At 42.9% G+C, this 15,844-nt stretch overlaps 2 protein-coding genes across 3 annotated transcripts in view; one reads left to right on the top strand and one right to left on the bottom strand.

Annotated features, from left to right (window-relative positions):
- The window catches only part of msh4 (mutS homolog 4), a 109,209-nt gene extending 99,702 nt beyond the window's left edge, over positions 1 to 9,507 (bottom strand). Inside the window, exons 1-2 of the mRNA XM_078560639.1 lie at positions 9,231 to 9,507; positions 941 to 1,132 (exon numbers count right to left, since the gene is read on the bottom strand). Coding sequence (XP_078416765.1) covers positions 941 to 1,132; positions 9,231 to 9,471 — 433 coding nt within the window. The 5' untranslated portion in view covers positions 9,472 to 9,507. The remainder of the gene's footprint in view (positions 1 to 940; positions 1,133 to 9,230) is intronic.
- cryz (crystallin, zeta (quinone reductase)) overlaps positions 1 to 15,844 on the top strand; it is a 1,066,321-nt gene that overhangs the window by 162,778 nt on the left and 887,699 nt on the right. The gene's annotated exons all lie outside the window — the stretch shown is intronic.

The raw sequence follows: 15,844 nt of genomic DNA, 5'->3' as shown, positions 1-15,844 counted from the left end.
TTTTCTCTCAGAAGGTTGTGCGACTTGGGAACTCTGCCTCAGAAGGCGGTGGAGGTGGGGTCAATGAATATTTTTAAGGCAGAGGTAGATAGATTCTTGTTAGGCAAGGGGATCAAAGGTTATCGAGGATAGATGGGAATGTGGAATTCAAAACACATGATCAGCCATGATCTTATTGAATGGCGGAGCAGGCTCGAGGGGCCAAATGGTCTACTCCTGTTCCTATTTCTTATGTTCTTAAGCCATTCGACCCTCTGCTGAATCTCTGAAAGAGCTATCCAATTGGTCCTACTCCCCTGTTCTTTCCCTATAGCCCTCCAATTTTTTCTCCTTCAATATATTTATCCAATTCTCTTTTGCAAGTTGTTATTGAACCTGCTTCCATCACGCTTTCAGGTAGCATATTCCAGATTACAAGAAAACAAAATTCTCCTCAATAACCGGTAAATTCTGTACTCTGGTTACTGACTCTCCTGTGAAACAGTGGAATCAGTTTCTCTCCATCTACTAGCTGTCGAGAAGGTGTTGTCAACTGTGTGGGGAATTCAAAACTAGCTGCCATCAGCATAAGATAGTCACTAATAAATCCAATAGGGAATTATGGAAAGGTGAGAATGTGGAACTCTCAACCACAGGGAGTAGCCGAGGTGAATAAACATATTTAAGGGGAAGCTAGATAAACATAGGAGGGAGAAGGGAATTGAGGATTATGCTAATAGTTAGAAGAAGGATTAGGGAAAGGAATAGAAGGAGCTGCTGATAGGTTGAGATAAGTAGAATGGGGGAAGGGAAATGATCAAAAGTCTCTATCGTTCGCTGTACATTTTTGCTTTGATAACAATGGTAAGTTAGAAAATCACAGCTAACTACTACAACTGAAAAATAATATGTTTCAATTGTTCTTTGATGAAAGACGAAAGTAAGATCGTTATCAATGAACCTGAATGACCGGTTTGAGGAGTACGAAGTTTGCAGGTAGGTCTTGCATTGCGACTGCTGCTGGTGGTTGACACAGGCGTCTTCCCTATTCTGGTATCTTCAAAATCCTTCAGTGAAGAACTGCTCTGCACTGAGGCAGCAGTAAACAGGCTTCGGTTCCCTGCATTTGAACTTTTATCACCAAAGTATGATTCTGCCAAAACAAACATTAAAGTGGATTATGATGACTAAAATATCCACTAACAATTTACATTTATATAACTATCAGCAAGCCACTCAGTTCTCCAGGGCATTTAGATATGGCAATAACTCTAGCCTAGCCAGTGACACACCCATCCCATAAATGAATAAAAAAACTTATATAGTGCCTTTAACATAAGTGAAACACTTACGAGCAAAAATCAGATGAAATTTGACACCGAACCACATTTTTAAAATTCATTCATGGGTTGTGAGCGTCGCTGGCTAGGCCAGCATTTAATTCTCATCCTTAATTGTTTTTGAGAAGGTAGTGGTGAGCTGCCTTCTTGAACAGCTGCAATCTATGTGGTGTAGGTAGACTTCATTCCTTATTAACTTTCTAGAGGTTTGATATAACTGAGGGGCTTGCTAAGCCATTTCAGAGGGCATTTAAGAGTCAACCACATTGCAGTGGATCTGGAGTCACATGTAGGCCAGACCAGATAAGAACAGCAGATTTCATTCCCTGCAGGGCCTAGTGCACCAGATGTGTTTCCCCACCTCCCCCATGAGAAGATACTGGGGCAGGTTTGGTTTTAAGGACTATCATCGATGACATTAAGAAAGAATATGAACACCTGGCTTTGACAACTTTAAGGCACTAGTAAAGCCAAGTTTTTGGTCAAACACTTACAATTTGATTAGGAACCATTAACATATCAAAAAAAAATCCGAATAACTTGTTTTAACCAATTGAACTACAGCATAAGGTTTTATTTTTTTTAACAAACACTTTATTGTAGATAAAAGAGTTAAATAAAATAACCATTATTAACTTAACAGTATGGTTTATAACTACATATATTATGCACTCAGGTTTGCTTCTACTTTCCCAAAAAATTCTCTTAAAGCTATGTACTTCGATAGGGACTACTCTTTAGTATTCCACAGTCCTCTGGAGAATTTTCCTCAGCTCCAGCTATTCTCAGAGGTGAAACTTTCATTTACTCTGGCAATGATCAGCATATGTTGCCTGTTCTTAATTGCCCATGAACTGAGTGGCATTTCAAAGGGCAGTTAAGAGTCAACCATATTGCTTGGGTCTGGAGTCACATGTAAGCCAGACCAGGTAAAGATTGACAGATTTCCTTCCTTAAAGAACATTAGTGAACCAGATGGATTTTTACAACAATCGATGAAAATTTCATGGTCACCATTACTGAGACTAGCTTTATATTCAAAATTTATGAATTGAGTTTAAATTCCACCATACATTCACAAACTCAAAGCACCTGAAACCTTTTAGTCACACATCTATCCAAACACCCAGGCACCAAGGTTCATAAACAAAACCTAAATTAAACTAAAACCATTTTTATCTTTAACACACAAATTTCTATAGAAATTCAACTTAAAATTATACATTGTTCATAACACAACTCTTTCAAAGAACCAGCCTGTTGTGCCAAATGGCACAATTTTTCTGCTGTATGATTCTCTGATTCTCTATGAAAGATGTAAATGAGAGGATTAGGGCAGCAATTCCAGAAGTTAGGACCTAGATGGCTGAACAAAAATGGAGTGAAGGAGGTGTAGGATGCATAAGTTCTCATTATGTTATTGGAATTTATTGTAAAATAGAGTAATAGTGGGATGTGTCTATATGTGGGTGTGTGTGAGACTTATTTGAATTAGAGGCAGCTAGTCTGGGTGCTTTGATGTAAGAAGAGAGGTTAGGTTTGAAATGTTAATTAGGTAAACATGGGGAAGTTTAGAAACATAGATGTCAAGGGAACATTTGCATTTTTAAATAAACCAGACTAGATTGTTTTCAAGAGGGAGTGAAATATGTCACCTAGCCAGGCAAAGTTTAGAAAGTGTGTTTATTTTTCCCAAAGATTACTGGTAAAACTTAGTGCTACGAGATATTTTTATTATCAGAAAGATAAAGTCCAAGCACATAGTGAAACAATGGGAGTTTGCATTCAAAGGGAAAATTATGTATAAAGAATGAAGGCTGCGTACAAGGGTAGGCATCTTGACATCTAACAAGTGCAAAAAGCCTTCAGCATCTATGCCACAAGCTGCTGTCTTCAAAGGACTGAAGTTAAGAAAACTTACTTTGAATTCGACTCGTTCAGGGTGCCATGTTTCTTTGCCTGGGTCTTTTAAAATCTATGTGTCTTACTATTGCCTTAACAAAAGTGTAACTGGGAGTTAGATTTATTAGGGGATTTAGAAATTATCATAGTAGTAATTTGTAGATCTATGTATACATTTAAAATCATTTCTCCTACTAATAAATGTTTAATTTAGTTTTATAAAAACCTCTTGACTCGGAGGTCTTATTACTGAATTCAAAGCCAGCATCGCAAGACATACCAATTGAAAATTAGCTGTGACAGTTGTTTCAAGTTTCCCTCTGGGATTTGAACAGCTCAGCATTTGCCATCTGCTGTGTCATTACAGAAGGAAGTAGTGACATATTAGAAGCAGAGTAAGGAGGGGGAGGCAGTGGCATTGTCACTGGACTAGTAATCCAGAAACCCAGGGTTCAAATCCCACCACAGCAGATCAATAAAAATCTGGAATTAAAAACCTAACAATGACCATGAAACAATAGTTGTAAAAAAAAAGCCATCAGGCTCAGGGAAGGAAATCTACCAGATGGATGGACCACTAGGCACTGCATCCCTACAAAGTGTTCTTATTAATTTGTGCCAAAATTCGGAGAGCTGTCCCACAGACTAGTCAAGCAACAGCCTTACAGTTTATGTCCCCAACACCAATATCACCACCCCTGGGTATGTCCTGTCCTGGAGATCAAGGTGGTGGCACAATGGTATACAGTTGGGAGGGTGTTGCCCTGGGAGTCTGCAATATCAACTCTGGATGAAGTATCATGGCATCAGGCCAAATATGGGCAAGGAATTCTCCTGCTGATTACCATGTACTGCACATCAGCTGATGAATCAGTACTCCTCCAGTACTGTTGAAGCAGTGAGGGTGGTAAGGACACAGAATATGGGGGACTTCACTGTCCATCACCAAGAGTGGCTTGGTAGAACCAGTATAGTATGGACCAAGTTAGCCAAGTCCTAAAGGACCTAGCTGCTAGACTGAGACCACATATGGAGTACTGTGTACAGTATTGGTCACCTTATTTAAGGAAGGATGTAAATGCATTGAAAGCAGTTCAGAGGTTAACCAGACTAATCCTGAAATGGGTGGGTCCCCTTATGAGAAAAGGTTGAACAGACTAGGCTTGTATCCGCTAAAGTTTTGAAGAGTAAGAGGTGACTTGATTGAAACATTAAAGATCCTGAGGGGGCTTGACAGGGTGAATGTGGAGGGGATGTTTTCTTCTTGTGGAAAAATCTAGAACTAGGGGTCACTGTATAAAAATAAGGAGTCGCCCATTTAAAGCAGAGATGATATGAAAATTTTTCAATCAGAGGGTCATGAAACTTTCTTCTTGAAAAGGTGGTGGAAGCAGAGCCTTTGAATATTTTTAAGGCAGAGGTGGATAGATTCTTGGTAAGCAAGGGGGTGATTGGCTATCGGGGGTAGGTGGGATATGAGGTTACTATCAGATCAGCCATGATCTTATTAAATGGCGGAGCAGGCTCGAGGGGCTAAATGGCCTTCTCCTGCTCCTTGTTCACATGTTCATATTTAAAGACGGCTGTGGTTATTGGAGGTCAATCATCTCAGTTCCAGGACATCACTGCAAGTGTACTGCAGGGTAGTATCCTAGGCCCAACCATATTCAGCTGCTTCACCAATGACCTTCTATCATCAAAGTGAGGTTGTTCGCTGATGATTGCACAATGTTCAGCACCATTTGTGACTCCTCAGATAATGAAGCGGTCCAAGTTCAAATGCAGCAAGACCTGTACAATATCCAAGCTTGGGCTGACAAGCGGCAAGTAATATTTGTGCCACACAAGTACCAGGCAATGATCATCTCCAATAAAAGAGAATCTAACCATTGCCCCTTAACATTCAATTGCATTACTATCACTGAATCCCCCGCTAACAACATCCTAACATAATACCATTGACCAGAAACTGAACTGGAGAAGCCATATAAATACTTCAGCTACACGAGGTGATCAGAGGCTAGGAATCCTGTGCCATTCACTCTCTCCATCACCGACGCACAGCTGCAGCAGTGTGTACCATCTACAAGATGCACTTCAAGAACTCACCAAGGCTCCTTAGACAGCACCTTCCAAACCCACAACCACCACCATCTAGAAGGATAAAGGCAGCAGTCAGGTGGGACCACCACCACCTGCAAGCTCCCCTCCAAGCTACTCACAATCCTGACTTGGAAATAGATCACTATTCCTTCACTGTCACTGTGCCAAAGTCCTGGAACTCCCTTCTTAACAGTATTGTGAATGTACCTATATCACATGGACTGCAGCGTTTCAAGAAGGCAGCTCACCATCACCTTCTCAAGGGCATTTAGAGATGGGCAATAAATGTTAGCCTAGCCAGTGATGCCCACATATCATGAATGGAAAAAATAGGATTATAATAGTTGCAGATTCGAAAGACCAAATGGCCTACTCCCACTCCTAAGTCCTGTGTTCTAATGAATGCAGACACATTTAGAGTGCATGTATGTAAACACAATTTGGTGGATATGATATATTTGGTGAGCTACAAGCACAATTAGGAGCATGGGAATATCATGCAAGGGCAATAACAGAAACATGGCTTACAAATGGTAAGGACTGGGTGTTTAATATACAAGGATATAAAGTGTTCAGAAAAGATAGGGAAGGAAAAAAGGGAGGTGGGGTGACAGTACTACTTAGGGAAGATGAAGTGTTGGAAAGAAAGGATGTCCCTGAGAGGGCAAGGACAGAATCTATTTGGTTAAAGTTGAGAAGCAATCATTGAAGGTAAGATCACACTACTTGGGGTATTCCATAGACCTCCAAATAGTGAGAGATAGAGGAACAAATCTGCAAGGAAATCACTGAGATTTGCAACAACTATAGATGGGTTCTTGGCAGTACGGAATTTGACTGCTGCTGAAAAGAGACATGCTGTTGAAACTTTTCAGCTTGCACTCATCAGAACAGAAACACAATACCAAATTTCAAAGGGAACTACAATTTTACTGCATGAGAAGAGGGTGCTGATTGGTTGACAAGTGGAAACTGATTGATAGAAGCGATGCCATGGCGAATGCGCCAGGAAATGGTGCATTCTCCATGGCCACCCAAGCTTTTGTTTAGTTGAAAAGGGCTCAATGCATGGACATGCTCTCACTGTTTGCAAAAGTCACACCCTGAGTGTAAATACACCTAGCTTCTGGCACACGTAAACGAGCCACACTGCAAGCCCAACTGAATCTTAAATTGGTTTAGTGTAATTCTTAGCACAATCGAGATTGTTTATCAAGTGCTGTCCAATTGCAGAATCACATCTAATGCTGGACACTATGTTCTGAGAACATAAGAGAACTCTATGTTCTGAGAACTTCCTGGATCAGTATGTTCTCAGTCCTAAAAATGAGGCAATGCTAGATCTGGTACTGAGAAATTAGGTGGGCCATGTGGACCAAGTGTCAGTGGGTGAACATTTGGGTAAGAGTGATCACTGTATCATAAGTTTTAGATTAGTAATGGAGAAGAGCAAGGAACAATCTAATATAGACCTTCTAATTTCAATGTGATGAAAAATGACCTCGCCAGGGTGAAACAGACCCGGAGGTTGACAGGAAAAACTGACAGAACAACGGGTGATTTTTAAGGAACTAGTGTTTGAGGTACGGGCTAGGTACATTCCAAAAGGGATCCAAAAACAGGGCTCCTTGGATGACATGGGAGATAGAGATTAGAATGAATTTTTTTAAAAAGAGGGTTTATGATGCATGTGAAGTGACTGATGCATGTCAGGCAACTTCTTCAATTGAGAACCAGGTCAAATACAATAGGTTGAAAAGGGAGTTGAAGAAGAAAATAAGACTGGCAATGAGAGAATATGAGAATAGAATTGTTGTTAGAGTGAAAGGGAACCCCAAAATCTTCTACTGGCATGTAAATGTTAAATGTGTAGTAAGAGGTGGATTGAGTCCCATTAGAGACAAAGAAAGTGATATATGCTTAGAGGTACAGGGCAGGGCTACAATACAAAATGAGTTCTTTATATGATGTTTACCAAGAGGAATCTGATAAAACATCAATAGAAATGGAGACAGTGGAAACAATGTATAATTTGAAAATTAAAAAGGTGGTGGTACTGGAAAGGCTGGCTGTGCTTAGGGTAGATATGTCACTTGTCCTGATGGCTTGCATCTCAGGTTGGAAAGGATGGGAATGGAGGTAGTGATAGGGCTTTCAAAGTTCCCTAGATACAGTGGGAGTGCCACAGGATTGGAGAGTAACGAATGCGACACCTTCATTCAAGAAAGGATGCAAGGGCAGCCATGTCAACGACAGGCCAATCAGTCTAACATCTGTGATGTCTAAGATTTTTCGAATCCATAATCAGAGGAAAAATAATTCACAGGCACTTGGAGAGGTTTCAGTTAACCAAGGAGAGCCAGCACAGATTTGTAAAAGGAAGCTCGTGCTTGATTAATCTGAATTTTTCGGTTAGGTAACAGGGGTTGATGAGGGGAATGCGATGAATGTTGTTTATATGGATTTTAATAAAGCATTTAACAAGGTACCACATAAGAGGCTGGTTAACAAAATTGAGGTTTATGGACCAGGCGTACAACAGAATGAAAAAAAATTGGCTTAAGGACAGAAAGCAGAAACTTGTGGTAAATGGTTGTTTTCCGTTTTTTGGACCGGAGGGTGGTGTTTCCCAAGGGTCTGTGCTAGGGCAACTTTTTTTTTGCTCTCTCTCTCTCTTGGATCTTGGAATACAAAGCAACATTTCAAAATGATGGGGAGATTGATAAAGGTGTACAAGAGGTTTGGATAAGGTAGACAAAGAAAAATTCTTCCCATTAGCTGATAGCACAGATTTAAAATTCTGAACAAGAAATACAGGGGGAAGGTGAGGAAGAAATTTTTCACACAGAGATTGGCAATGGCCCAGAAGTTGCTGCCTATGAGGGTAGTGGAAGCAGAAATAACGAATGATTTCAAAAGGAAATTGGACGGCACTTAAAGGAGATACACTTATCGGGCTACAGGAATTGAGCAGGGAAGGAGTGACTGAATTGCTCTGCGGGGAGCTGGCATGGAATCGTTGGGCTGAATGGCCTCATTCTGTGCCGTAAATGACTATGTCTCCAAAGCAAACCAAGGTGCTTCACAGAAGCGTTATCATACATAATGTGACAACAAGCTACAGAAGAGATACCAGATGTGACCAAAAACTTGGTTTTATGCAGTGTCTTAAAGTACAGAGAGAGGAGCAGAGAGGTTTAGGGAGGGAGTTCTAGAACCCAACCAGTTGAAAATATGGCCATCAATGATGAGGTGAGCAAGTGGCTGACAGAATTTGAGGACTGCAAATATCTTGGCAGGCTGTGGAAGAGGTTACAGAGCAGCAAGGGGCGAGGCCATAGATGGACTGAAAAAAAGTCTGCGAATTTTAAAATTGGATGTGCTAGTGGGCTCAGAGTAAACAAGACTTCAAAGCTGTGTTGGGGTGGTGAAACTTTATCCTCTTCCAGGCGGGTGAATGAACATCGTGGGGATGAGGAAGGAGCAGAGCAGATGTGGAGATGGAGATGGGGAGGGGAGGGGATAGGGGAGGGTTGGGGGCAGTGGGCACCCCGCTTTTCACCACCTCTCACCACCCCCCAACCCCACACCCCTTCTCACCAGCTCCCGACACCACCACCCTTCTCACCCCCCTCCCCTCCTTCTCACCCCCCACCCTTCTCACTCCCCCCCTCCCCTCCTTCTCACCTCCCCACTCCCCTCACCCCCCCCTCCTCTTCTCACCCCCCCTCCTCTTCTCACCCCCCCCTCCTCTTCTCACCCCCCCTCTTCTCACCCCCCTCCCCTCACCCTTCTCACCCCCCTCCCCTCACCCTTCTCACCCCCTCCCTCTCACTCCCCCCTCCCCTTCTTCTCACCCCCCCTCTTCTCACCTCCTCATTCCCCCCCTCTCACCCCCCCACTCACCCCGGGTGAGGCCCTTGTTGCCGCTCGAGCCATCGCTCGGGGTGAAGCCGCTGGGAGCGCGGTGGCTCGGGGCCGGCTCCGAGCCCGAGGTCGGCCTCCCGGTGGAGGAGCTGGTGCTCCGGCCTCGGCCTCGGCCTCCGCCTCCTCCTCCTCCGGCGCTGCGAGGAGTCTCCAGCAGCCCGAAAGCATAGCGCGGAGGTCGGGCTGGGGTGGCGGCGACGGCCGGCGGCTCTTGAAACATCGGGCGGGAAAAAAAAGCGGCTGCGACCAAGATGGCGCCGGCTCCCCGCCTGCTCCCTGGGACTGCGCAGGCGCGGCGCGCCCCACGTGACCACCGACCCGCCGCATGCGCGCGCCTCTGGTCCACGTGTCGGTCTCTCCTGTGTAACAACCTGGGGGAATGGACCAAGTGTTTGCAAGAAATTGAGTCCAGATAAGCTGGATTGCAAATTTGCCTCTCGGCTCATGGCTTGTACTGTACTGATTGCGTCTGTATATTGGGTCTCACAGTAAATCAATAAATTATAGAAACTTTTAAAAAAACCTGGAGGGGGAATCCCAGGCACATGACCCCTGTGTAGGTGGAATGAGGATGTACCAGACAGGTTTTCTACATGAAACAGATAACTTGATCACAAAGAGCTCTTTTAGAAGTTACATGTTTGAACCAGGTACACAACAAGAAAGCTCTGCCCCTCGCCCCCCGGCCCCCCCCCCCCCCCACCCACCCACCCCTGGATTACCCGCGTTTAGGGCTCAATCATCAAGAACAATCATATTATCCCTGATAGGCAGTAGGAAAAACTATACCTTCAATCACTTAATGTCCTCCCCCTTTAGTTTTTTTTTACATTTCCTATTTACAAAGAACATTTTAATCCACAACATATACATATATACAGGTCAGGTGATTAAATATTGCGTCTCTGAGGTGGTTTCCATATTTGATTAGAGCGGTGTAGCTCTATTACTTTAGGTTCTCTCACTGGATCGACATGATCCAAACTGCAGCATCAGATACATCATTAGAAAGTGGCAGTTCAGGCTTTGGCAATCCTACAAAGATATTAGGTATGTCTATTCCATGTCAATCTGTCACCCCAGGGATTTATGGTTCAATGTTGACCAAAGGCTGAATAGCTGGTTGTTGGAATGTCTTTCTACTCCTTAGATGATCCGCATGCTTTCAAAGAATCTGGGCTTCCACTTCCACTTGAAATGACAAAGGACCATTTTCTGAGACAATTATACCAGGAACCCAATAAGGTCCACTTCCGAAATTCCGCACGAAAACGGTATCTCCGCCAGTAAATCTTCAAGCTTTGCTATGAATGTCGTGATTCAATTTCTGACTACTCTGATTCTCCTCCACCTTCCCCTCTAAGTTTGAAAACACCAGACTTAGTTGTATACAGAGGCAGCGCTTCATCAATAATTGAGACTGCGTTGAACCCGTAGTTGCATGAGGAGTCATACGATAATTGAAAAGAAAACGTGAAAGTCGAGTTTCTAGAGTACCTTCGGATATCTTCTCCATTCCTGATTTGAAAGTTTGCACAGCTCTTTTTGCTAAACCATTGGATGAGGGATGATATGGTGCTGTTCTAATATGTTTAATTCCATTTAAACTCATGAATCTCTGAAATTCTGCACTAGTAAAGACTTTACCGTTATCCAAAACAATGACTTTTGGTTGGCCATGTACACTAAAACATTGGTGCAGCTTTTCAATAGTTGCACACGATATCAGTGATCTAACTTCATACACATCCATCCACTTAGAATGCGCATTGACAATCAGTAAAAACATGGTACCTAAGAATGGACCTACATAATCAATATGTAGTCTAACCCAGGGTCAACCAGGCCACTCCCACAGATGCTGTGTTGCTGAAACAGGCAACGTCTGTTGTTGCTGACACTGGAGACAATGCTTGACCATACTTTCAATGCCACTGCCAATGCCTGGCCACCAGATATAGCTTCACACAAGCATTTTCATCTTCAAAATGTCTGGGTGCACACTGTGAAGCTCTGTCAAGAGTGGTTCTTTTCCTTGCGAAGAGAAGGACATCCCCACAACAAGAGCCCTTCTTGACGACTCGACTCTGTTTTATGGACATGGAATGGTCTTATCTCTTCAGACACTGTGAATTCGACCACCCTTGCAATAAAAGGTCTCGGACTTTTGGCAAATTTGGAACTCTGTTTGTCCAATTCCTTATTTGCTTCACACACGCAGGTAAAGAGTCCAAGAAATTCAGCACAAGCACAATTTCTTGTGGCACTGGATCATGTACAATGCTATCTGGTAATGGGAGACGACTGAGTGTGTCCACATTTGCAATATGCAAGCCAGGACGGTGCACAGATAATATCAAAGTCCAATGTTGTATTCTTGCTGGTGATATTGGCAGAATGGCTTTATACTCACTGAATAAACCCATTAATGGTTTATGGTCTGGCACGATGGTGAAATGTCATCCATGCAGATATTGATGGAATTTCTTCACTCCGAATACCATCAATAAACCTTCCTTTTCCAGCTGGGAATAACCCTTCTCGGCTGCAGAGAGGGTTCTGAAGACATGGTCAATTGGCTTTTCTGATTTGATTTCTGTCCTTTCTTTCTATGCTTGCCGCAGGGTTTTGTCTCGCCCTTCATTTTGATTTCACAGGCGCCCAACTTTCTCTGTGGTGAAATCTTAACTTGGTTCATTTCGGTAGTTGAGCTACCCATAGCTTCATTACCCACTCGCATCTTGGAAAGTTCTATAACTTTTCCCTCTAATGCCTCTTTTGTTTCATTCAGCTGATTCTTCAGCTCTTCTGTCTCCTTGTGTCTCTTGGCTTCCTCCTGGAACATTGAACATTGTTGAGTTTTCTCTGCCAACCGGTTCTTCAGTTTGTTTCTCTTCATTATTTTCCAGTGGAACCAGCTCTGACCTGTGGGATCCTTGCATCCTGTGAAGGTCCTTCTATTCTCCTAACTCATTCCAAAATACACTGTCATATTCCCTTAACAAATCAGGGACTTCTCCTGTTCTCACTTGAAAGATATCAGACCAGTTGAGCTTAATTTTTTGTAACTAGTAGCAGCCCAGGAGGCTGGGTCCTTCACCTGTCACTATGATCATTGGATGCTGGCCTGCCTGTTGCCTATAGGACACAGGTACTGTGGCAATGCCCTTTACCTGTATGGACTCTACAGTGTATGTCTTCAATTGAGCCATGGTTTGCTCCAAATTCAGTGGCTGGGTACCTTCATTTAGGTATTTAAATGTGTGTTCTCCCACCACTGAAGTTGAGGCTCCTGTGTCTACTCCATGACTAGTGGCTTCCCATTCATTTGAAGGGTGACAGTTATTGGCTCAGTTTTTATTCCTTTGACATTGTGTGGGGAATCAGTATCAGTATTGGCAGCTTCAGGTTCTGTTATATAATTCACTTCAATCATTATGGTCTGCTGTCATATGGGCTGTCTCGATTTCACCCTGTATTGCTTTATTATGTGCCCTTTCTTGTGGCAGTAATGACATTCTGCCTCCTTGAATCTGCAGGTGTCTGGTACATGGTTACCCCAACATCTATAACAGATCAACTTCAGAGTCCTGCTGAAATGCTTCCACTAAGCCTTTTCGTTTTCAAACAGCAGAGACTGTGTCTCTGGTTTTCGCACTGTGCCTGGCAGTAGGTTCCCACCCCAACTGAAGAACGACGCCATGTTGCACATTCTGTAAAGCCTGCGAGTCCCTTGCAGCACTTTCTACGGCGAGCGCTATTTCCATGGCGCGCTTCAAATCAATGTTAACTTCTGCGAGTAAACAGCTCTGAGTGGCGTTGTCGTTAACGCCACAAACCAAACAATCCCGCAACATTGAGTGTGTCTCCGAGGTCAGTCCTCAGTCAACTACTTCAACTTCACTATATAAGTTACGATGGACTCTCCTGGGGCCCTTACTCCAGAGTTAAACTTAAACCTCTGCATTATTACCAATGTCTTCGGCTGAAAATGCATCATCACGAGGTCTACCAATTCGTTAAAAGATTTAGAATTGGGCATGTTTGGGGCCTTCAGATTATGGATGAAGTAATAGGTCTTGCTACTACACATTCAAAAGGATTGCTTTCTGCTTCTCCTCTGTGGTAATTCAGTTTGCTGCGAAATAAAAACCATGGCGCTCTACATATTGGCTCCAGTCTTCCATAGACGTGTCATAAGAGTCGATTCTGCCAAAGAGTGGCATGACTGGTGAGTATACTTTGCTTTTTTTTCTTAAGAACTGATGTACTCACATTCACAAGGTGAGGTGCAGTGTTGGAGCCATTTTACCCTCATCGCCAAATGTAACAACTTGACGTACTGGACAGGTTTCTACTTGAAACAGATAACATTATTAGTCAGTCATTGAGTCATAGAGGTCTACAGCACAGAAAAAGGCCCTTCAGTCCATCGAGTCTGCGCCTGTCAAACAAGTACCTAACTATTCTAGGTACTATTACAAGGAGCTCTTTTACAGTTTACATGCTTGAACTAGGTCTACGACTAGAAAGCTCTGCCCCCAGATTACCTGCGCTTAGGGCACATTTGTCAAGAACAATCACATGATCCCTAACAGGCAGTACGAAAAGCTATACATTCAATCACTACAGCAGGGGAGCACAAATCCTGGAGGGGGAATCCCAACCACATGACCTCTGTGCAGGGGGACAAAATTCCTGGAGAGGGAAACCCATCCAGATGAACCCTGTACAAATCCTGGAGAATAATCCATGCTACATTGAGCCTCCTAAGCAACACCAGGTGGTGTTGCTTAAACACAGAGTTGACCACCGCGGCATATACCATCGTCTTATGAGATGGAAGCTGGCTGCCACAGAAAATAGGGCGATTATATAGTTATTGAGTTACTTTCCTGGACCGTACAGTTCAATCCTTCATTCTCAAAAAAATGTTTACTCTTATAATTATGAAACTCTCTACCACAGGGAGTGGCTGTGGTGAATAATATAGATACATGTATGGAGAGGCTGCATAAACACTTCAAGGAGGAAGGATTTGATGGGTGTAGTGATAAGGTGAGATATAATGCAGTGTGTTATGACCACAGCAGATGTTAATTGCTGCGCTAACCAAATCCCAGGGGGAAATGTGGCTTACAGGCCACATCCATTTTTTTGTTTTCTGGAAATGAGAAGAAAACATACTGATCTCAGCAGCAAGAAATCCAGTAACATCTTTGGGATTTTAAAAATTAAAAGTAAAAGGTTTATGAACAAGAAGAAAAGAAAACTTAAGCACACAAGATTACAGTTACTCAGTTAGAATTAGTCTTACAAAATGTTCCCCCAAAAGACTCCCTACTTGGTCAGCTCCACAAGTAAGTACCTCCCAGGCAACATTCCCTTATAGATATTTAACTATAAAAATCCATTAATATTACCCAAGGCAAACTGCTGTAGCTTTAATAAAGGCATACCACATGACCTCAAACCCTCTCCCCAAGACTTTAGGACAAGTTTGCTTTTTGCAGCCCATGACTTTTCTGTCTTGACTGGATGGCTAATTCAAACTGCATCTTCTCCCAGCCTAGAGCTAACAACTCCAGTTAACAGCCAACAGCTATTTTAAGCTTGCCACAGTAACTCTAAAATAACTCACACACACCCACCCACACACACACACAGGCACGCAGCCTTCTTCACAGAATAACACAATATCCCCAAAAATATTTCTAAAATAACATCCATTCTCACAGCTGGGAGGAGGCTCATGTGGAACATAAATGCTAGGACCAGTTGGGCTGAAAAGCCTGACTCTGTGCTTTAGTAATGCTGCCTCTGTATTTACAGCACAGAGAGAGGTTATTGAGCCCTTTTGTAAAGTCTAGGGCAACTTGTTTTTCATTGTATGTATGTTTAGAAACTGCCTCGTGACCCACACCAGATTCCAACAAATGGTGTGTTACTCATTAGGTTTATTAACCAAACAGTGCAGTTTCCTGGTTGGTAAGAACTATAAAACTCTGTTTTTCATCAACAGGGAGGGAAATTCTGTAGATATGGTTAGGATGAATTGCTTAAATGATTTAGAACTGCAGGACCTATATGTAGTGAAGCTTGGGTGTGAGCCACAGCAATGGAATTAATGTGAGGTTCGAATAGCAACTAAGGAATATGAAATAACCATTCAACTCCTTGAGTCTGTCCTTGCATTCAATGAAATGAAGGTTGCTCTCTACTTTAACTCCTTTTAGCCGTATTTGTTCCATATTCCATATTTGGAATAATATTTCGGCACAGACTAGAAGGGCCGAATGGCCTGTTTTCTGTGCTGTAGTATTCTATGGTTCTATTCTTTAATACCCTTAATAGATGTCAGTCATGTCTCAGTGGATAGCCCTCTTATCTGAGTCAGGAAGTACTGAATTCAAATCTCAAAACAGAGATGCGAATACACATGGGAAGGCGATGGCATAGTGGTATTGTTGCTGGATTAATAATCCAGAGACCGAGGGTAATGCTCTGGGGACCCAGGTTCGAATCCTGCCGTGGCAGATGGTGGAATTTAAATCCAATAATTATCTGGGCTTAAAAGTCGATTGATGACCATG

The sequence above is a fragment of the Cetorhinus maximus genome, chromosome 17 (assembly GCF_964194155.1).
Source record: "Cetorhinus maximus chromosome 17, sCetMax3.hap1.1, whole genome shotgun sequence".
Taxonomy (NCBI): Eukaryota; Metazoa; Chordata; class Chondrichthyes; order Lamniformes; family Cetorhinidae; genus Cetorhinus; species Cetorhinus maximus.
Note: the sequence above shows the minus strand (reverse complement) of the source record. Positions and strands in the feature narration are given on the sequence as shown.